We start from the raw sequence: 23,595 nt of genomic DNA on the forward strand, positions 1-23,595 counted from the left end.
TGTTCTTTATTTGAAACAGATTTTTAACAGATAATCTTGATCGTTATAACAATATCTTGCTTGCATTTTATTCAAATAATTCTTAAAAACAGCTTAAAAAGCCGTTTGGAATAACATCAAGCTCCCCATCAATCAAATGAAAAAATTCCGCTGGCGGTTGTATAAACATCAGATCAACTCTGATGTCTTCAAGGATTTCAGAGTGAACCATAAAAAACTCCATTAACTTCTGACAAAGAATGCAAATTAATCACAACATGGGGTGAAATGAAATTAAAGGCTCTTTTCTAATCAATGACAAGGCAGGATGAAATATTTGTTACTCTCCGCGTTCAGGCTGCCGGGATGCTCGTGCTTTTCCCGGCACATCCCAAATGCAAGGTGGGAGCCCGGATTCACCCGGGGTAGCTCTTTAGCCCTCCCCATCCCTACAGCTATCTGCTTACAAGTCGCCCAGATTCACAAAACACACTAATCATCTGAAATCTCAGGTGCATCCAATTTGTTATTCACACTCTCCCGGTGCCAGTGAAAAGCCTGGCGTAGACAGATGCACCAGGAACCTTAAATGACAGTTTTGGCCTCCGGAAGTGCGATCGCTACAGCAAAATCTAGTACAGCCTCCAGGTGAAATGTCTGGAGCTCCATATGGAGCAGGGAAAATTAACAACAAGATGAAAATCGCTGTAGCAGCGGGGAGCCTGGATTTAAAAAAAAAGGGGGGGGGGGGGAAAGGGGGGGGTAAAGGGAAAAATTTAAAGATGAGGAAAGAGAAGTAATAAATTAATGGGGTGTGAAAACATTCAAAGCTTTACAATACCAGGGGCAGTATTTGCTCAGACTGGGGGGGGGGGGGAGCAGTGGGAAGGGAGGGGGCAGAATGGGGAAAGAGGAATTTTGGGTTGATTTTTCTTTCTAAACTTCAGGTCATTTCCGTGTAATTTATTAAGCGAGGTGGAATCACAGCCGAAGGAAGGGAAGCATTTCTCTAAACGCAAAAGTATCTTAAATACAGTCGTCGTAGCCTGCGCTTTCCTATAGCTGATTAAATCCTCGGCAGCCGAGTACTGCTGTTTCTTTGGAATATTTCCCTAATGGATGCGACATCCTTTTAACATCCTGCTTTGTATAAAGTTTGACGACAAGCCGAGAATATTTAGTGAGCAATTCTTTTCATTTCTCCTAAATTGCATTATCATTAAACAAGTCATTGCCCCCATCGTGTTTTTATACCATAGACTGAATGTGAATCTCCGTGATTAACTGTACGTCTCGCAGTTGGTTCAGCCACTGCACATCTTTGGGCTTCCAACTTAAAATGTCATTATATATACTGGGAGGTGCTATGGCCTTTTGGTTTGGTATTTTTTCATTCTATCCATTATTTTCCCCAGTTCTTTCTGCTCAGACATGTGAAATCAAAACCACATCAATTAAACTTTTTAAAAGGGTTTTGAAACTTATTTTCCCTATGTGCCTTCTTCAGATACCTAAGAACCTGGACAGATCATGGACTAGCAATTGGGCTGGGGGAAAAGGGTCTCCTTTCATTTTTACATGGAAAAGTAGGAAAGAACTTTACTCAAAATAGTATTTTTTGTGTGACTGCATGCACCATTCCTATTAGTTTCAACAGTTACACAAACACACTGAGGGGAGAATATACCCTTAGGTGCTTACATTTGGATCTACAGAAAATCCTATGAGCATCATACCCTACCATTTCCAAAAGGAATTCTATATCACAGTAAGGATGCAATAGCACATTGCAATACCACGCCAGGAAAATGAACCACACACCACCAAAATCCACAACGGTTGCAGAATTTTACTACGTTTTAAGGACTACAGATTCCTGCATAAAGTTTTTACAGTGCAAAAGTCTGTTCTGATCATTACTACCTGTGCTCTTGTACCTTTCACAGTCAGCTACTGATTCTGAAGTTAGCTTCATATCAAGACAAGACAATATCTACTCTCAACACACCCATAAGCAACTTTACTCACAGGAGTAGTCGCTCGCACCTTCAGTGCCTTCAAGGTAACACTTTATTGTGAACATAAAATTAAATCATGATAGTGTGATGTGTGTTAGCAAAATAAATACTTGCAAAAGATGTGGAAAATGAGAAGTGGCAAATTCTATCATTAAAATACCCTGTTAAAGGCCAGGAAAAAACCAAAATCATTCTTTAGGTCTTACTGGTGTATTGCAGGAGTCCTGATTTTCCACACAGCAATGATTCCCCCTATAAATCTTACTCATTTAAACTGAATTTAAGCACACACCATTTGTCTGTGTCTCCAAAACAGAGGGAAAAAAAAAACCCAACTTATTTTTTCCAGCTACAGCTGGAGACAAGCATTCATTTATGGGAAATTTCAGGTGTTCCCAAACATGTTCCAAGACTTTCCATTGTCGGAGAGAAGTAACTTCAAGTTATTTAGGGACAAATTCTGCAGGCACACATCTGATTAGCTTCATTCATTTCAATAAGCCCGCTGAAGTGCGGAGGATTTACTCAGGCGAGTGACTGCAGAATCAGGCCCTTATGTAGGGAAATAAATAGATATTTAGACATAAAAAAACCCATCACACTACTAATTTTCCCCCTAGTCAGAGCAGGTTTCTATGGGTTTTGTGACCTGTGATCTAAGCACATGTCTAAAATACATATTCTTCACATGAAAATCCTTACGAAAAGCAGTTCCTTGAAAAGCTTAATAGCTGCATTTTAAAGTTTCACCTCCTCAACTGTTTTACATTAAAAAATATACACAATTTCATGGACTACTGACTTGCCAGATATTCTTTTGCAAACCCGATCCGTTTTGTTAATTAGAATAGCAAAAAGGATCTTAAACTAGCAATCATGCTTTGCTCCTAATTCAGAAAGCAAATTTTTGGCTAGAATCATACATAATGTATGTGCTCTAACTTCCTTCCCCAAGCTACAGCACTTCTGTAAACGGGGGGTTATCTTAAATTGTACCCCCCGTCACTTTGATTTAGTGTCAGAATACACCAGCCACAATGAATGTCAAGACACTCAACGCACACAAGTGAGTATATCGATGTATGGAGGACACTTCAACACAAGAGCTTCTTTTCCAGCCCTCTCTTCAAAGGAGAGGGTGCAGTTTAAAATATGGATAAAATATGCAAAGTGTGTTCTGCCCCAGCTCTCTCAGCCAGTAACCATTTTCCATAGGAGATGAGCAAGTGAAAAATCCGTGTATTTCTACAGATGCAAAACCTTTGCAAGTCCATAAAAGTGTCAGGAGAATTTGCTTAAAACAGCTTATAAAAATGGGAGAGAGAATGAGTCCCAGCCTATTATTCAATAACCATGTTTGTGAGGCATCTGCATAATCTAACCATGCATAAATTAGTATGTGTATTACAACAGTTATTTGCATAATAATAGCAAGTTAATAGATGCTTAAAGAGCACAGACCAACACCACCTTTAAATCAGACGTGCCTCCAGGCACTCTGATCTGTACAGACCGAAACTGCCTTCATAAAACATACGAAAACATAAAAACCACATTCAAATAATTCATTTTAGTCCCTGGACACTTCACTTTTCCCTCTCTTCCAGGAAAGAATAATTTGAGGAACTACGGAATAGTTTGTTACTATGAATTCTAACATCCATCCTGCAATAAGAATACAATCATCAAACCTATTTCTGGCTTGGCTGTTCTGTTCAGAGCTTCATGTTTTTTCAAGCATAAAGACAAAGTAAAATACTACGTGGTAATGCAGGGCTCAACACTGGCCTCACCATTGCCACTGACGGTGGAAGCAGTTTAGCCATAAACTTCAATGCAACTGAGTTAGGTCAGAGGAAAGTTGGAAATGCCAGCATCTAAATAAAATACTAGTATTAGCTCCTCTTAAAATGGCGAACCCAAAGCTCCCTTAAGTATTCCACTCACATTATATATTTGATTTGAGCAGATTTTAAACCATTGTACTATTATTCAAAATTAAACTATCAGAAGGAGCAGATACACCTCCCTGCTTCAAAAGCACTGGATTATTTTTTCATCTCACACCAAAACAATCATTAACATCATCATAATTTTCATTGTCTCCAGGGAAAGAAAATCTAGATTTTGGAGAGGGGAAAAAGAGAGAGAAAGAAAAAAAAAAAATCAATAGAGACTTCTAAATGACTCCTTCAAGATACCACTTTTCAATTTAACAGGACAGATTTATTTGTATGTGGCTCAAATGTTCACAATTGCTCTCTGCACCTTCATACATAGGAATGAATGTCACAGTGGCAAACAGCAGTAATGAACAATCTTACCTGAGGATATGGAAACCTCCCAAGAGCAAGCTGGGAAAGGAAATAATATTTATCTAGTTATATAGATTTGCATGGAGGGCACATTTTCTTAAAGAGAGAAAAGTACTCAACTCTTACTATTGTATAGATTGGAAAATGTCAGCAAAAGTAATGCTGAAAACACACAAAGAGCTGTATTTAGAATGGAGTCATTCACAACCACCACCCCTTGTTCTATGTTTCTAAGTATTTCTGTATTTCTTGAGCTCTTTTGTCTATATCACTCAGTAACACCGTTTGATGCCCAAGTTCCTGAGGACTCTCTAAATTAAACCAGTTCAGCCTCAATAGTGAGGCCAACGACACTGACCTTTCCTGATAATTATCTGCAATGAACAGGTATTGTAGAGCATGCACTGAACTCCCAAAGTCCTTCCTTAACTGGCTCAGAGTAAAATCTGGGTTATACAGTCGAGGTTTGCCTCCTTATTGGTGTCAAACCCAGGTAAGAACCTGGGAGGGGGACCTGGAGAGAGATCACGGCACCTGCAAAAAGTCACTTCCACTTTTCTTCAGATCTACTTTCAATAGCACAGAACATCAACTGGATTTGTTGTCCACATTGTTTTATAAGTCAATCTATGCATTACTAGAACACCTGCTAGTGTCAGTATTAACCCAACCACAATAGCACTGTTGCCATAATGCCACAGCTAATACATATTCCATAACAAATTCTTCATACAACTTCAAGTTTTCCCATTTAGTATCTGAAGCTTGGAAACAATTTCAGCAAAATACAGCTAGTTTTTTGTCTACTACTCAGTGAAGGACAAGGGCTTTCAGAGCTGACACAGACTCCTCCAAAAGCGCATTCAGAGCAGCTCTGTTCTGACCTGCTTTCTGCAGAAGTCCACCTCTCTCCATGGTTTTCAGGGGAGCCATAGTCAGATGAGCTTCTCTGCAGCCTGGTTAACCTTGGTGAATCCTCCCCATACCGCTTTCAGAAGGAAGTCTACCTAAAAGGTTATGGATGCACTGCTACCATTGACTCATCTGCATGACAAACTAAGTATATTCACATTGGACTGAGGAACAGCACCAATGCTGAAGGTCCAAGCCATCATGTCATGCACTGCAAAGGGTGAACCACACATCAGTGCTGGGTGAAAGCTGTTTCCCAGCACTTCTACTGTCAATGACATTTGAGCTCCTCAGTGCTAAGGTGACCTGACCTGGCCAGATTGCAGCTAAGGCAGCTGTGCTAACCTACGATGAAATTTCAGCCTGGCTGGCAGCACAAACCTACCGTAAGTATAAACCATGAGGCATAGATAGAACTGTAGCAAGGTGGGGAATGAATGGATGAGGCAAAGACCAGTAGACATTCTCCAGCCTCATTAGTTCAGGAAAAAGGTCATGAGAAGGTAGTAAGAAGCTGAGAGCATGAGTGGCAGCAGCCAGATATAAGCAGAAATGATGCCCTTCCTGCCCCTCCAGCTGCTGTCCAAACCTTGTACCATACCAGCTGCTTGGCTGTGAGCCTTTGCAAACACAGTAAACTCCTTCCAGATCCAAAAAGACATTACAAAAGCAGGGTAGGTCTTCAAGCATTTGTGTAAGAGATGCATACAAGAGAAACACAGAGATGAAACTATTTTTGGTGACTACTCTCAGAAACTTCCACACTATTGAGATGTGCTGACCAAGGATCCCTACTAGCAATAACATATATAGAATCAGAATAGTTTGGGTTGGAGAGGACCTTAAGATCATCCAGTTCCAACCCCCCTGCCATGGGCAGGGACACCTCACACTAAACCATGTCACCCAAGGCTCTGTCCAACCTGGCCTTGAACACCGCCAGGGAGGGAGCATTCACAACAGTATGTTTCTTTCTGAGAAGTTTCTATTCTGCCACTCATTTCTGGGAGCTGGGATCTGCTTCCAGGCTTCCACGTGGGGATCGTGTGTTAGTTGGTTTATAAGACCAACACCCAGAGAATGTACAAGAAATGTGGCTTACGAGAGACACTGGATCAGGGAACAACATTGAGGTGAGAAGACAAGATCTCTTCAAATTCTCCACAGTGGTATTCCTTCCTCCTCTGGGTTTCTACTGTGCTTTGCCTTTCAGGTTTGCCTTTTAAGTCTCAACTCTTTGGGGTGAATTCTGCCTTCCAGTTTTGGTTCTGGTGCAGTGCTGAGCGCAGTGCTTCTCTTCACAGCAAATTCATCCTCACAACAAATCAACCTGAGCTAAGCAGTTTGACCACTATCCTTTCTATCACTCTTATCTGGTTCACAGCTTCTCCCAGCTCAGTGTTACTCCAGTTGCTCTCTGACAGCAGGCTTTGAAATACACTGCTAAATAATTAAGCCAAGACCCTATGTTTTCTGTTATGTTCAGTCTTAAGGACCAGCACCTACTAAAACATACCCTTTTATTCATCTTCTTTTGGAAGGAGCATCTATAACTTCCAAAAAGCTGCTTGACAGCCTAAGAAGCACTGCTGCTGTGATAGCCTAAAGTGCCTAGAAATAAACCTATAAATGACAAACACTTCTCTCTGAACAGAAACAGAAATCCTGATTTTTCCAATGACAACTGACGTAGGAATAGTCATTACAATAGCTACAGACTTGTAGGAATGTAATAGTTATCCCACTGTAGAACAAGAAGATAACTATGGCTACACATACAGGGCATCGTTCTGCACATCTTATTTAAGCAGAGAAACGACCACAGCCTCACTGATGACTTCAAACTAAGCATTCTCATTCTTACTGATGATTCTTCCCCTCGACCACCACACACCTCAGCAGGGGCTCCAAAGGCAGCAGAGTAATTGGAGAAAGAGCAGTTTTCTGCCAGATGTAAGCGCGGGGTGCACAAATGAGCTCAGAAGAATCCAACATGCATCGGGAGCAAGTTGTAAAAAGAAACACGTTTCTCAGTGAAGCTGCTCCTCGACTGAGAACTGCAAAGTGGCACAGCCCCGGACAGCTCATGTGCCAGTTCTGCATCCCCTGAACCATCACTCGCTTCAGCTCGTCAGAGTTGTTTCCTCCCTGCAAGACTGTCAAGGTATTACAAATTAAGAAACTTACCAAAGAGTATGTAATCATCCCTGAAATAGCCTGCAGATATGTCACTGTACTAAATGTGTTTCAGATTTAATGAAGCTTTAATGTCCTTTTTAATTTTGCCTGTTTCTGTATCACCAGGGGTCGAGCAAGGCAATCAGCACTCAAGAGGGTGGTTTGGTTTAAAACTAGGAGAAACTCATTTGCTTATGAGTTGCACTGTATTTTCTTAATTAAATTTACTAAGTAAAACGGTTTAAGTTCAGCCAACCAATGACCTCTGTGTGTAGATTTAGATTTATAAGTAGTGTCACACTTAAAGTAAAGAAAAAAAACACCCCAAAACAAACAGATTAGAGCTTCACTGAAGGGATTTTCATACTTCTATCCTCTGTCTCAAGGAAATCATCTAAACATGAGCAGCACAAGCCCAATGCAGGACACAAACAATTGTAAACTACCAAAGTAATGCACTATCAAACACTTATCTCCTCTGCATTTGTATGTGATGACACTCAGGAACTTGCTATTTTAAGGCATTATAACAAAAAACCAGTATTTCCATTCACACTCTTTCAGTTTGGGCACTGAATGGTATTTTATGTAGCTCTGGATATTAAGGAGGAGAAAAGGGAATACTTAAACTTCAAGGAACTGGTTCTCATTTCCTTATGGATACCTTCCCAATACACAAGAACAGCAAAAACCATCATCTAAAAAAGGCCCAGTCAATTGCAATGCCAGCATGGCATGGAAATATAAATGAGAATCAGACCATATCAGCAAGAAATATGCCAGAATAACATTTTCCTACACCATTACACCTCAGAGCAACTACCTGTCTGCATAGGGTTTTGTAGGGAGGCTGGTAGTGCATGTGGTTTTAACTACTACTTTCTTAGTCACAGAAGCAGCCCATCAGAGCACTTCAACCACTCATTTTATGGTGATTTTTTATCAAACCATACCTAAAACCACACCGGGGAGAGCAAACACGGGGCAGCCAGTTTTGGTAGAGGCAGGTGCCTAAATCCCTTGTATGGAGCAGCCGTAAGAAGGGCTGGAGAGCAACTCTAACCTCAACTACGTACAATCAATGTGAGCCCAAACTTAAAATGAGTCAGTGAAATAATGTAATGAACAGTTTTGGAACTGAAAATGGAAATCCAGGAATCCTCACTGACAAACTGCTCTCTCTACGTCCCTCTTGACTTGCTTGACCATTTAAGAATTACAATAGTGACTTGGTCCCTATCCTGTTCAGAAAGTGACGGAGGGAAAGAAGTTCAAAGCATATTTTTAGGACACTCAGGCAATAAAATCTCCCACTTAGATTACTGTCGATGTTGTACAAGTTGTTTTTTAATTTACAGTTACACTGAAAAGCACGGGATGGTTTTATTCTTAATTTAGACACATTCCATGTTTCTCAGCATAACTGCAAATTGAAAATAAGCACTTACAATATCGCAATGATCCAGCTGAAGGAGGACTTTATAGTCTGAAATGTTCTAAACTTTGTTCTTAATTACCTTGTGCACATTTTACACAATTAAATTTCCATCTCAGGATTTTGCATTTAGATGGTGCACTGCCATTAAACCCTCGTCTCACGGAAAAGCAGCCGCCACTTCGGAACATTCAGACACAGGAAACTTTAAAAATCAGACTTAACTACTGGATAACATAAAATTCCCCAGGTGAAATTTCATACCAAGACCAATTTATACATTCCTAGATAGATGGCTTAAAATCACCTGAAACTCTGCAGGGTATGGACCTTAATAAATATTAAATACCTCAAAAACTACTCTAAGATTGTTTTTTCCTTCTAATATCAATTCCAGTGTCCTCTTATTGCACAGTTAAAAAAAAAAAAGAATCCAAAAGGATATAACAGCAATTTACCAGCATTAAAGTGCTGCTGAGGTTAAACCGACAACAAAGAAGAACAGAAACACAAAGCATCTTGAAGTAGGGTTTCAATTAAATGTGCAGGATTTAGTAATGCAGGCCGAAAAAAAGAGTTACAAATTAATTTAATCTTCTGCCTATAGTTTGCAGCTGCACTCCAAAGTGTCTGGGGCTTAAGAACAAAGCCTTGAAAGGCCTCAGAGTGAGGAAAGCTTCAATTTTTAATGTATAACGCCATTAGCTGGGAACTTGTGGAATCTGCGACCCCTGCGGAGGGGCATAAGCGCGGGTAACAGAGACTGATGAAGTGACATATTTGTTCATGTCTAGGACTATGAGGAAGAAGGTTATTACTAATACCATCAGGCCCAACAGAAATATGCCCTAATAACCTTTGGGACATTCCTTGGCTTGAGCAGATGAGTTTGAGATCTCTCTACATAAAAATATATTAAAAATCAAAGCCTAATTCACCTTAATTAAAGATAATTAGTTTCACTTTGACTTCTTTTAAATATGAACTACAGTAAATGCACCGCAAACCAAAGGCTGCAGACAATCGTGATTAAACTGCACATTTCTTCCTTGCCACAAATCCCTTATATTACCAGGCTTTTACTGCTGCTTCTTCAAAGGTGTTGCTCAGAATAGCAGAGCCTTTTCTGAAAGGAAAAAGGTGGGACAGGGGCCTTTCAGGGCCAATCTGGGGAAATTGTCAGGTGCAAGATTCACTCAAATGGTCCATAAAGATTAATGAGGATACTTGTTTGAGCAGAGAGGCTTCTTGCCTAGCTGTTCTCTGGATTTAGAGTCAATACTTAAAAGGAAAAGAAGTGTTAAAATAGGGCTGTGCTGGTGGAAATGCAGGTCAATTCGAGCTGTTCTCCATCTCCACTGGCAGAAGAGAGTTTGTCCACCATTACAAACAAATCCAGTAACAGGAAAAGGCAGATTTGAATGACAAATATACCTGAATTTTGGACTTTTAAAAAGTAGAAACTGTATTGCACAGCATAAGAATAGGGAACATTAATTACACAATCCTATCTATTACAAATACACCACGTACGATGTTATCCCTTAACTGTCCACTCGCCTTTGCACCCAGATAGAGAACTGTATTATTTATTTTGCTGCCACACAGGCTGCCCACAGCGGCCTAAGAGCAATTGCTGAGAAACATGATACATTGAGGTCTCAACCTGCGCAAACTGTACCTAAACTTACACTTTATTGCAGCTTAGTTCACAATCTTCACCTAATATAGGGTTACATCCCAGTGCAGCAAGCGGATAAATCATCCTGGAATATTACTCTGGCTAAGTTTAGCTGTGACTGGAGCATATGTGCTTCCGAGTCACTGAAGCAAAGGCCCATAAAATACACTAATTACTGGAAGTTATGGTCACTGAGTGATTGATAGCGCTCTGCGAGGCAACTTCCCCATTCTCAGCTACTCTGACGGGTCTCCCCCACCACACAGCAATTATTAATTCATGACCCAACCCTCAGGCACTGGTACCTTTACTTCTAATTCCACTACCACAAAGATCGTGATGGAGCTGGACATTGTCCATCTTCATCCTCGTGCTGCTGAGGATGGCAAACGAGGAAACGGAGCTAACGGCCACTGCTCGGAAAAATCCCTTGAAATAGCTCAAGGGAGGAAAAATAACAAATATATAGGGCAGGCTCCTCCTAAGATCAAGTTTCTGAAACACAGCATTCAGTATAGAATGTGTAAAATTACATAAAGACAGTAAGAACAACTCAAACTACTGAGCAAAACTCTGCACATGCTACAGCCACTCTCAATGCTGAGTGAAGCATCTGAGGATTTGCCCATATTTGGCACACTACTACAACCCTTAAAACCAGAGTAACAAGGTGAGGCTCATTGCAACAAAGTGCTTTTTACTTTCTTGCTTTTCTCATGCCTCCTGTTATTCTCAATGGCTCCACCAGCACCATCAGCATCACCATGGCAAGGCATTTCCTTGTATCTCCAGTTTAACCAAGTAAAATAAAGTTCTGCTCCCTGCAAGCACACAAAACACAAGGCCAAGCCAAGTAAGAACTGTCACTTGATCAGACACCCCTCACTCCAGCCAAGGATTTTGTTACAATATCAAGACTCCTGCTCTGTATGGAGATCAAATGCAATTCTCATTTTCTTTTTAAGCTTGACCCTTGCCATTTTCTAATAGGCTATTTTAATTAATATTCCTCCTGCCTCTGCTTAGTGTGGTTTTTGACACTGGAGGTCACTGCACGGTCTGTGCCTCACACAGATTCACAGATGCCCCATCATGACTGTACCCCTTGCTATCACACCTTCACCACATCGCAGTGCCACTACAGAAACTGTGCTGCACCACCAAGCTTCAGGTCTCAGATGCCACCCCAGCATCTGTCTACCTGCTATTGTTTAAGCAAGGGTGTAATACTGATGAAAGACCAACCATAACGTCCACACTGAAGTGAACTCCTGCAGAAGATTAAATCATGGTCTGCAGAGCTTCCTGCAAATCAGCTCACAGCCTTCATCTTGAACCATTATCATGTCAAAGCTGATGATGCGTGACTGATGACACGCTTCAGACTCCTTAGAAAGTTCTTCTGAAACCTTCTCTCCTTGACCAGATTACATATACACAAGTCTTTACATCAGCTTCATGCAGCTAAAGCATTTCAATCTTTAAGATGTTTAAGAGAACCACCTTAAAGCAGAGCTTCTCTGCAGCACCCTCTTCAAACATGTTCCTCCTCTTTGCTGTCATGATCTCATTCTGGGAGTTTGAAGAACTTGTTTCTAACATTAAAACTGCTAGACAAGCTCCTCTTCTCTGAAGGAGAGAACACTGATCAGCTTTGCAGGAAAACTTAGTTTTAAAAAGAGGCCTGAAACACAGCAAAAGTAGCTCTTTTTATCAGCAGAGAACAGTGGAAAGCAGAGACTAGGATGTGATGGAAAAGGAGGTGCAAAAAGGTATCATTAGCCAGTATTCATGTTTCAGAACTCGCTAGTTTTGTGGCATAAGCAAATCACTTATCGCCTGCATTTCAATGTAATATAGTATAATACCAATTTTACTGGTACATAAAATGAGCCCTAGATCTTCTGGCAAAGATGTGCAAGCCTATACTTCCCCTCAACAAACACCTCTGATCACAACTCTATTCCATTCCCTTCCCAAAACTCCCTGCTCACCTACCATCTCCCTCCTCAGGACACGTAGGAGACTCCAGTCCTCAGTCCTGTCTAAAGAGCATGCCAGTGCTCCTCAGCAGTCAGCTCCGAGATGGCAAAATCCAGAAGAAAACCAAGAGGCAACCCCCGGAGGAAGCAGGAGGGCCAAAGAAGACACCAGCCCTACATGGTCCCACCAAAAGCTCTTCTCACCCAGCTTCTTGTCTCTGGCAGCTGCCTCTTATTCCAAGAGAAGCGGCTCTGCTGAAGGCATACTTGCTCCTCAAAAAGGCACCACTGGACAAGAATGCTGGCTATTCAAAACCCAACAGGATGAATTTTAGCCTCCTTTGGATGCTTCAGAGTCCACTTTCAGCTCACAGCCATGCAAGGCAGGATGAGAGTCATATTAGAGAGTAACAAGAAAGATTAGGCAGTTGTGTTTATCCTGTGCAGGACACGGCTCTTGGAGGCTGGCTGCTTCAGTTACAGAGCACACACAGCTCTCAGGCTCAGCCCAGCCCAGAGTGTATTTACGACTGAGTTATAAACCCTTGGAAAACAGCTTTTACAAATGAAAATGCTGACACAGTCTTCAGTGTAGTGACAGCAATGTCATTGGTTTAAATTGAACTCGCTTTGTCAAGCCACGAGCACCTCAATGAAAACATCTAAAACCTCATGAAAACACCCAAACTGTTTGCGATGAAACACTTTAAATAGGTTTACAGCAAAGTAATAATAATAATGATGCCAGCAGCACTTTTTAAATTTACTTATTTTCATTTTTAATTTCTTCCCTATTTTTGGCAAAGGAAAGACTGAGCGCCCTCAGACATCTCTTACTTCAAAGGGAACAAGAACACTCACTACTCTCAAGACTTAGGTGGTTCCCATCACCTAATGCTTTCCACACTCTGCCAGCAAGTTTTTTGGGGCAGTTTTCTTAACCTTCGAAAGTAAAACTCGGTTTTGCATTACACAAAGCTTTGCAGCAAAGAAATCCAAGACATTTGAAAGGCTCAGAAGAATATTAAAGAAACTAAGAAGATTTACTTAACTGGTAATTTATATTCTCATACATCAGAACGGCCCTTGCTAACTTGGTCATAAATGCCATTTCTTTTAAATTAACATGCTCTAACAGTGCTACCACGAATTGCAGGGATTGGAGTATTGCACCTCTAAGTGGAGATGATTTTAAAATCTTACAGCAAATGCCAGCTTCCCTTTTTAACAGCTCCATCAACAAGGGCCTGGGTGTCTCCACTACCAATCCCCATGTCAATACAGTGTTACTTTAATGACAGTGACCTTGCATGGCTCTTCGAGCATCTTCTTCACCTTTTCTGAGCCATTTTTCTAAGGCAGTGTCCTTGCTTTCATCATTTAACACATCACTCAAACCACTTCAATAAAGCAGCGATCATGTTGAAGAGAGGTCCCGGAGGACCAGATGACATCCCAATTAACAAAGCACACCAAACCAAATTGGTTTTTGTACATGTGGTTCAGAAAACATTTGTGGAAAGTGAGAGAAGGAGGGGGGGAAAAGTTGAGAAGGTTTAAAAGAGGAGATAAAATGCAAATGAAAGGTTTTCCTAATGCTGGCTGATACAACATGAAATTCATCCTTCAAATCATATTCATGACCAGACAGGTTGCCTACTAACAATCCTAAACTACACTCCAAATATCTTGGTCTACATGGTAAATCATCAGATTGCTGCTACACATCAAAATACATCTTTTATTCAGCAAAGGAACCAGTAAATGCTTGTTCTATAGGATTCCTGCATTTATAGCCCTCTATTCAACCATGAACCAGGACAACACCACAGTCAAGTCTTCATGTAATACAATCTGGATTTTGCCCTTTGTTGGCTGGATTAATTTACAGAGCGTATGAGCACATTCTGTATCTCTCCCAAAATTGTGAGGGCTATCCAGCATCACAAGCCATTAAAATTTGCAGTAAAACAAATTAAGAGACCCGCATCCCCTGTGACATGTTAAAGTATGTCATTGTTGTAATTCAGAGCTAGCTTCAGTCAGACTCTGGGCAAGATTTACAAGAGCTGAATGCAATGATTCAGCATTAAGTATTTCCGCTGCTGTTAAAACTGATTTGGCAAGGAATTTATTGTTTGAAAATGTAACAAGACTCTGTTAACTTTAAGGCTATAAAATGTGAAATTTGCCTAAGATGCAGGGGGGCAGCACCAAGACTACTTACCTCCTACCTAATCATCTGCTAAAACATCAGTTGCACTTCACCAAAAGGCATATTCAGCTTTACCTTAATTATTACTCTATCATTAGATGACATAATGATACAGTGATGTATCAGATACTACACCAGAAGAAAAGGGAAGGGCACCTTTGCCCAGAGAAGTTGTGGCTGCCCCAACCCCGGCAGTGCTCATGGCCAGGTTGGATGGGACATGGAGCAAGCTGCTCTAGTGGAAGGTGTCCCTGCCCGTGGCAGGGGTTAGAACTGCATTAGCTTTAAGGTCCCTTCTAACCCAAACCATTTTATCACACATGGAAGGACTCGCACCATTGGGCAAATATTTCTACAAAGATTCTGCAAGGCCATTAACCAGCTCAAACCTGGAATCTGCAGAATGCCATTTCAACCCTAATAACAGTCCCCTCTCTCCCAGCCTGTGAAGAAATACAGAAACACTGTCATCTTCAATCCTAGAGGTGTTGAAAGGATGCAGAGGCATCCATGGACCAGGCCCTACTTCTTACTCCCATGTGGAGTTCTATTAGACTGTTAATGGTTTGTACAGAGGTTCTAACACCTAAATTGAAGGCAGTAAGAACAAACCCATTCTAAATACAGCCAAGAAGTTTAGCAATAGTTCAAAACATGCACACATAGAAGAGTATACAAAGATTACATTAAAATATTCATACGTTAGATTTAACTTGATTGCTGCCTTGTGCACGTGAGAATGACAGATACTTCCATACCTCCATGAAGGAAATCCCTAGACTCCAAACGTCCGAGTGAATTCCATACTGTTCCCCTGAAATCCGCTCAGGCTGCAAAGAGATGGAAAGAAACATCTTCTTGAGCCCAGCAAACCATCATATATTGCACAAAACCTACCCCAAGGCAAACAAAAGAACTGAGAAATGCAAAGAAGCTTAAAGCTCACCAGCTAACCCGGCAGAGAGCAAACCCACTCCTCAAACATGATTTCTTGATTTATTGTGCCTCTTCTGCAAGAGCAAAGGACTTGGTTATGCTCAGATATGTAGCTACGCACCTTGCAAAGCTGGCCTTGGCATTTGTGTTTGGGCTGTTTTATCCAACAACAAAATACAAAAAGCTCATGGCTTGCACACGTGCAGCAGAGCACAAGGTTAAGCTGTGAAAACCGTATGGTACACACGTCTACCACAAGGGACACTTGGAAAAGAGGCTCCTAATGTTGAGTGAAGGGGCTGGGGAGTAACCACGGTTTGAAAAGCAAAGCTACTGAAGTCAAAAGAACCAATGAACTCACATGCCAGCAATTTTATTTTATATACTTTTTAATTTCATATCTGACCTATAGAAAATGAAAAGACTTTACTCAAAACTATTAATAGCAAGTTTAATGCCTCATGAAACAGAATGCTGTAAAATAAAACTGCTAGTTTTTACTTGAAAGCTACAATTTAAGCATTTCCAAGGTCAAGTACAGCATGAAATGTAACAATAAAAGGCTCCATGAGACTTCTCTCCCCACTGTGCTGTTAATGCACCTGTCTAGCCCAACCACCTACAAAGCACTGGCTGTATTTTCAGTCTTTAATAATCCAGAGACCTTTGTCAGAAAACAAACTCCCAAATTAGTGCCAGTCCAATGTGTTTTCGAATGTTTCCTCTGCCCTGCTAATCCCAGGTCAAGAGCTTTTATTGCAGCATGAACGTTAAGTAAAAACCTAAGTGCTGCCCGCATTGTCTTTAAGGATTGTCTCCCACAACTGCCATAACCTAAAAACCACCTCTGAATGGAACTGGAACAGCAAATCTTTTTGAATGAGTCTCATTTTGAGCTGAACAGTGACCCAAAAATCTTATACCTGTGGCAAGGTGGTAACAGCAGATTCCTGTAGTGCAGATGAGACCCTGGCCTTTCCCAAGCCACCAGATCAGATGCCTAATTCACACAGAGGGATATTAAATGGTTTATTCTTCCCTTGGCTCAAGCTTTACATGGCAACTTCTAGTTAGAAATGATGCCTTCCCAGAAGATAGCAGCAAGTAAATCATTCACATGTTTAAACAAGAAGTCTACTTATGTGTATTTAAGAGTATGGAAAAGCAGATGAAAATAAGAGTAGCACATGCATAAAGTCAAGTGTGCAACATAGATCATCCCAAGGATACACAGCTCAAAACCATTTTCTCTTTAAATTTCGACAACTGCTTACTTTCTCCATCCACAATTTTTTGTCTATATAAAGTGCTGACAAAATGATTTTACAGAAAATCCCTTTTTTGGTGGAAATTTTAATTTCCCTATCAAAAAGGGTTTTTTTTTTCGCTTTTATATTCTCAACAGAAACCTTTATTTTTTAATGGTTTCAAATTGACTCCCAGTCTGCCAAATGGGCAAACCAAAGCTTACAGCCTTTGTTACTTTTTGATGACTTGCCTATAAATCTGACATCAAGAAATGATTCATTCAGCAAGTAAAAGTATTCTAGCATAAGAAATCAGAGCAAGTATATTTGAGCTTAAATTCCTCTTTTGCCACTAGAAGGTGAACACACATTTATCCATACACAGTAAGGAAAAAGTCATTTATTTAATGTACACCTGGGAAAGAGAACAGTACTCTTGAGTTGTACACTAAAAGCATAATATAACTCTCAGACCTGCTTAAGCCCAATCTAAGAGTAATAACTGAGTTGGAGAAGTTGATTAACTTGAGCTGTTTATTTGCCTGAATCACTATATTCCAGTTCTTTTAGTAAATGGAGCCATCCAAACAAGCAGGTTACTGTAAAACTGATAATGCCCAAGACCACATTTTTTTCCTCTGTGTTTTTAAAACACTTTTCTGCACATAACATTGTGATGACACAGGACAGACCAAGTCTTCCTAGGATGGCGACATGAGTGTTTCACAAGCCACATAATGAGCACACCTTGACTGGAAAAGCACTTAGCAACTAAATGGACACCCTGGTTTGCTTTCTTCTGACAGGAAAGTAAGAAAAAATACCTGAAAGCGATTAAAGGTCACGGATTTCTCTCTCCTCTTTTCCAAGGTTTGAAAAATACTATTATCAACCATTTTGTATTGTTTTCTCTTCTTTTTTAAAACAAGCTGAACACTGATTTTCTCCTCATTAGTATTATGACATAAATAATTTGTTAGGAGAATTTTAATTGCCAAAAATAAAAGACAGTGGTTAATACACTGCTCTAAAATGAAGCATTTAAGTTTTCACATCTGTTAAATGGAGAACTGAAATTAATCACATTCATCTAATGGAAAATAAATGCTAACTTTTGTAGTTTACTTTCAGACTGGCCCTTGTCACCATATTAATCTCCATGACATGAACACCACATGCCAGTTGTCAGGTCAGCTGGAACCATTAAACTCAAACCTCCCATCCTAGCTAACAGCGGCAGCCTTCCCCCTTGTGAGACATCTTCAGCAATGGGCTAATTTGGTCTAAAAATGATGGGAATTTAGACTTTAATGTACAGAAATAAGGCAAAGGTAGTCTCATCACCTCAACAGAGAAGCTGTGGCTGCCCCATCCCTGGCAGTGCTCAAGGTCAGGTCAGACAGGGCTTGGAGCAAGCTGCTCTAGCGGAAGGTGTCCCTGCCCATGGCAGGGGCTGGAGCTGGATGAGCTTTAAGGTCCATTCCAACACAAACCATGCTGTGATTCTATGATTCTACGATCTCTGCGGAAAACTGGGTTTTGAATGTTAAACTGACTCTGCTTTGTTCTCAGCTGTTATAATGCAGTAAAGGCACCCAGAAACACATTAAATAAACACTTTCCCAATATTACTCTTTCTTATCAGCAAGAAGCACAGTGTCACAGAGCTGGGAGCTGGTAGGGAGCACAGGCAGGAAGAGACTGGGTCTCTAAGACAGCACAAGGGACTTGTTTCGTGGTGTGCACAATTAAGACATAGCTTATGCTGGGGATAAGGAGAGATGAAGTTTGAGAATTGATTTAGAATATATCCTGCATTACACAGAACAAGACTGTGAACAAATACTTCTATTTAAATGTAATTCCTGCATAAATCCACTTACCGCCATATAAGCATTTGTTCCAACATACGTCTTGGCTATAGAATTCACCAGCTATCAGACAAAACAGTCTGTTAGAACAATATAAAGATAATGTGGAAATAAAATGGGCAATTATTCCTCATTTAACCTACAATCATCATTCCTATAAATCAACTAAAAATTATGTAAAAGGGAACAAATTTATCTGCAAAGGCATTAAAAATGATTAAATCTCTCTTTTGTTCGGAATGAGAGTTCCAATTTAAACAAGCACTGCATTACAGTTTATGGCAGATAACCTTAAACAATTCTGTTAAACAGGATGCTTATCGCTTTAGTACCCCAAACTAGTCTGATATAAAAAGTCAATTTGAAGTAGGATTGAACACGCTCATTTTTCAGTCAGCTGGCTCAAGATGTGAATAAAGCCACATTCATCACTTGAATGCAACGAGCACTAAATATGCTGGAGGGACAACAGACTCTGACAACTTATAATACAAGGCTGACCTTCTCTTTGGTCCTCGTGTTTGGCTGAGAGTAAAGGTGCTGAAATTCAAATCAACATCACAGCAAGCTCATGGGTCACTATCAGAGAAGTTCTCCAGGGAGGCCCAAAATGGAAATTAATTAAAATTTGTGCTGCACAGTGTAGAAGCCCACCACTATTGTTACTCCCAATATTAATTTTTATTGTGGGCCAGTTGGGCTCCCCAGACACGTCTCTCGTTCTGCCCTCCCTTTTGTCTGGCCAAAACGCTTTCAGATCAAAGCTGCATATCAATGAAGTTTGCTATTCGTAAGTAGTAATTACAATATCAGCAGTTTTTACTGTCATTAAACAATGAACAATCATATTCAGATGAAGAAAAGTCGCCCAGAGATTAAAAATGAATAGGGCTCTCCCAGCAGAGGGGAGCCTGCTGTGGGGCTGTTTGTCTGGCAGCCAGGTGATTCCTGACATTAGGAAGAGAGCAGGCACGTATCTAAAAGGGGGGAATTACCTGTGTGCTGACCCCAAAGTCACACAGCTTCACCTGGCCTCGTGTGTTCACCAGCATATTAGATGGCTTCACATCTGTTGGGGAAACAAAAGTGTATTCTCTAATTATGGCATCGTGTGCACAGGGATCGTTACCAATATCAGCGTGATGGATTTTCACAGGAAATAGTTCAGATATATTTCAAACGCAGCCTCTGGTTTGTAGCAGTCAGTAGCACAGGCATTGTATCTCAAAGACTAATAATTCATGTTATTAAATCTGCAGGTCACACCAATCTGGGGGGGACAGCAAGCGTGCTGGAGAACAGGACCTAGAATTCAAAGCGACCCTGGCAAACTGGAAAATCAGAGTGAAAACATTACATGAAGTTCAATAGGGACAAATAGAAACACTGTGTTTAAACAGGGATTAATCAACTGCATAAATACAGGATTAAACAACTGCCTGGAGCGCGGGCTGGAGCAGGTCTGCAAAAAAGGATCTGTGGCTGATGGTGTGAAGTGGAAATGGCTGACAGGGAACAAAGTGTCACTGGACGATTTAGGAACAAGCCAAAAGCAACCGTGCGAAGAATGAAGCCTGGTTTTGTACCAAGGGATAGCTGGGCTGACCTTTCACCATTCATCCCAGCCTTGTGACTTGGCATTTTATCACTGCAATTAACCCTGCCTCCTTCTTCTCCAACAGCTCTCACCTAATTCCATGTGGTGACAAGAGCAGAATTTAATATTCTATGAAAATTACAAAGTGTCCCCCACAAACACCTGTATAGAGGTACACAGGCTAAACAGCAAACATACAAGCACATTTGAGCTGCAGGAACACAGAACGCAGCTCTGCTCTTGGGCACACCATTCTTTAGAGCTACTGGCTTCCACCTCCACGGCTTCTACTGCGTAACACAGCTCCCATCGCATGGATTTGGAACAATGCCTTAAAATGACTACTAAGGATTACGAATCCTGCTCCAGCAAATAAAACATCAATGTACATCGTAAAGCCAGATAAGAACTTAATGCCGACCCCCTCTGATGCCAGAAGTTGGTTTACTTCTGCTGCATACTCTAAAATTGATGTGTGAATAAGTTCAATGGCAGTGCAGGAAACACTGAGCATCTTTTCTGTGCCAGCAATGGCAGTTGTAAAGTACCATGTGCACGCTAGGGTCTGGCTTAAACTTGGGAAGATTAGAGCACAGTGGCTTTGCCTAATCACTGCTTTCTTCTGTCAAAATGGATTAAAAGCAATAGCTTGTATCTCTGCCTTCTTTAAAAGTGAACACTAGTTGGGTGCAGATGGATGAAACCCAACTAGAAAAGAACCTAATTTTGTTTATCATTAAGTTTGCCTTTGTTCAGCAGATGTTTCCTGGTACCACAGTAGCTTGCTTAATTTGTCTCTGTAATGTACAAATGTATAACCTCAATTAACAAGCTGATTAAATGCTTTCCTATATATGAGGGAAAAATCTAGTTTAAAAAAGGGTAGCATCCAACAGTACACTATACAGCTTAAGGAATTCAGTTCATTTTAAGTTAGGTATTGACAGTGCTGGTATGTTTGGCTATTTCCCTCCAAAGGCAAAAGAACAATCAGTCATGAGTGTCTCCATCATGTTACAGCATCAACAGACTCAGTATGTTATCCCAATCTCACCTCATCTTTAGGAATTCAATCCACGTGCTGCATCTGTGGTGGATTTTTACCCATTCCACACCACAGGTGATGAGCAGAACATTGCTATGGAGACATCCATGCAGTCACCAATATCCTGTCTACTTCCCAACATTTTAGGAATATGGTTTCTAACTAAAACTTCAGGGAGACTCAAAGGTTTCCTTGTGGCAGCTCACAAACAGCACAGACCTCTGGTGCTGACTGACTTTGCTACACCTATCAAGACATGATGACTCCATCAGAGGATCTACCCTGAATCCTGAGGAGAAAAGGACACTGCACAGTAATCCTGTTTAACCTTCTTTCTAATAATATGGCAGCCAACAGAGCTACCTACATCCCGGGTTTGTGCTGAATCATGCTCTAGTGGAAGGTGTCCCTGCCCATTGCAGGGGGTTGGAACTGGATGAGCTTTAAGGTCCTTCCAACCCAAACCATTCTATGATTCTATGTGCTCCAAGGGCATCCCACAAGTCCTTATTCCCTTAACACAACTCACTGGAGGAAACCAACACATCACATTTGTCTCCTTGTCCCACTGGGTTTGCCAGCTCCCACCAAGTTAGAACGAATGTGGCCAGCTCCCACCTTGTGTCACTGGGGATCTGCAGACCCAACTTCCCTTCCCTGGGAAAGGACAGTAAGTCAATATAATTGAAAAGAACATCTGTCATTCAACGAGCATTGCTTGATCCCGAAATCCTTCCACAAATAAAACAATAATAAAAGGAGAAATTCCTAAAACAAAAAAACAATCAATGGTCACCCCATGAAGGAAGGGAAGCCTCAGCCCACGAAGGCAGAGAAGCCCATGAGAAAGGGCAGCCTGCCCAGGCTGGGGCCTCCACTGAGCAAGCTGTAGCCAAACAAGCACTGCTATAACAACACTATCTATCCTTGCAGCAGAATTTAACTAGCACCACAAACAGGGGATTTAAGCAAATATCTGCTATGAATTTCAAGGGTTGCACTGATTTCCTCAAGAAGAAAGGGAAGCGACAATCCTCAACGAAGATGTCACTTCACAAAGTATCTCACATTGAAAGTGGGGAGAAAAATCACCCAATCAGTAAATTAGCCTTTTTGTTTCATGAACAGCTTCAGTTAATGGGTTAAACATTTCCTTTTTGGTTTTGGAAAACAAATGTGCATAAATAATGTTCTGCACCATCTGCTTGTGATTAATATTACTGTTTAGAAGTGAAAGAATTTAAACAAGAGCCAAAAGGGGTCATTATGCTCCCATTACCAGTGCTTGCTTAATACAAATGACTTCCATGAAGCATCATTATAGAGGAGGAACAAGTCCTCTTTATGATATATCTGCCTAAGTAGTTTCACCTCTCTGCAAATAAATGGGACCTCCAAAGCTTGCGCTTACCAGTAAACAGAACTGTCATGGGTTCAGCTTTGTGAACACCAAACATTTCATCTTGTTTTATTGAAAGCAAATGGATTGGTGATTGTGAGGGGAAAAAAACCAACAAACAACAAAACAACATTTTCTAAAAGCTGTCTCTTGACTTTTCCTGTCTTTTAAATATATAAACCCACAGCACGCCAGGTTCAAGGAAGAGGAGATACAAAAGCACGGTTCTACCTGCAGACAGCTCACAGAACATTGCTGTTAAAGAGAAGCTGCTGGGAAAATTACAATACTTCCTTGCCATAATGACTTCTCCAGCATGCTTGTTGCAGAAGCCAGGAGTATTTTGTTGTAAATAAGCTTAAGTGGTCCATGAGTGCGCACGTATGTGCTTAGCTAAACATGTAAGTATGCAGAGGTATACATACACATGCCCTAGTATTTCTGTTTGTGCTTCATTACATTCTGCACTAACAATTTTCTCCCCTAAAGCTAAAAAGAGGGTGGGTGAAAAATCAAGTACACTGTTTTGGGCACCTCTGGTGAAATCCTCAGCAAACTAAGATGGGAACACTCCTTGTCCCTGTTGCAGCAGTACCTGCCCCTACCAACCATCGCTCCTCAGCTTCAGTAGCTTGTCAGAACAAAGAGGATTTGAATATCCTTCTATGGGAATAACCCAGGGTAAAAAAGAGATTGTCTGAGTGATGCACAAACCTCCCTTCTCCTTCGCCCAGCCACCAACAGCCTGGGAACATCTTGAGATCATCAACCCGCACAGCCTCACG

General features: G+C 40.9%; 1 protein-coding gene across 3 annotated transcripts in view; it reads right to left on the bottom strand.

Moving 5' to 3' along the window:
* Positions 1–23,595, bottom strand: part of MAP2K5 (mitogen-activated protein kinase kinase 5) — a 120,980-nt gene that overhangs the window by 41,166 nt on the left and 56,219 nt on the right. For 2 of the 3 annotated variants that reach the window (XR_010614524.1, XM_065688125.1), the window contains exons 14-17: positions 19,765–19,838; positions 18,782–18,832; positions 15,474–15,545; positions 4,322–4,351 (exon numbers count right to left, since the gene is read on the bottom strand). Coding sequence is in view for 2 of the 3 variants with exons in the window: in XM_065688125.1 (XP_065544197.1) it covers positions 4,322–4,351; positions 15,474–15,545; positions 18,782–18,832; positions 19,765–19,838 (227 nt within the window). In the remaining variant the exon portion in view is untranslated. The remainder of the gene's footprint in view (positions 1–4,321; positions 4,352–15,473; positions 15,546–18,781; positions 18,833–19,764; positions 19,839–23,595) is intronic. The other variant, XM_065688126.1, reaches the window with a different exon arrangement.

This window comes from Lathamus discolor, chromosome 8 (assembly GCF_037157495.1).
Source record: "Lathamus discolor isolate bLatDis1 chromosome 8, bLatDis1.hap1, whole genome shotgun sequence".
NCBI lineage: Eukaryota > Metazoa > Chordata > Aves > Psittaciformes > Psittacidae > Lathamus > Lathamus discolor.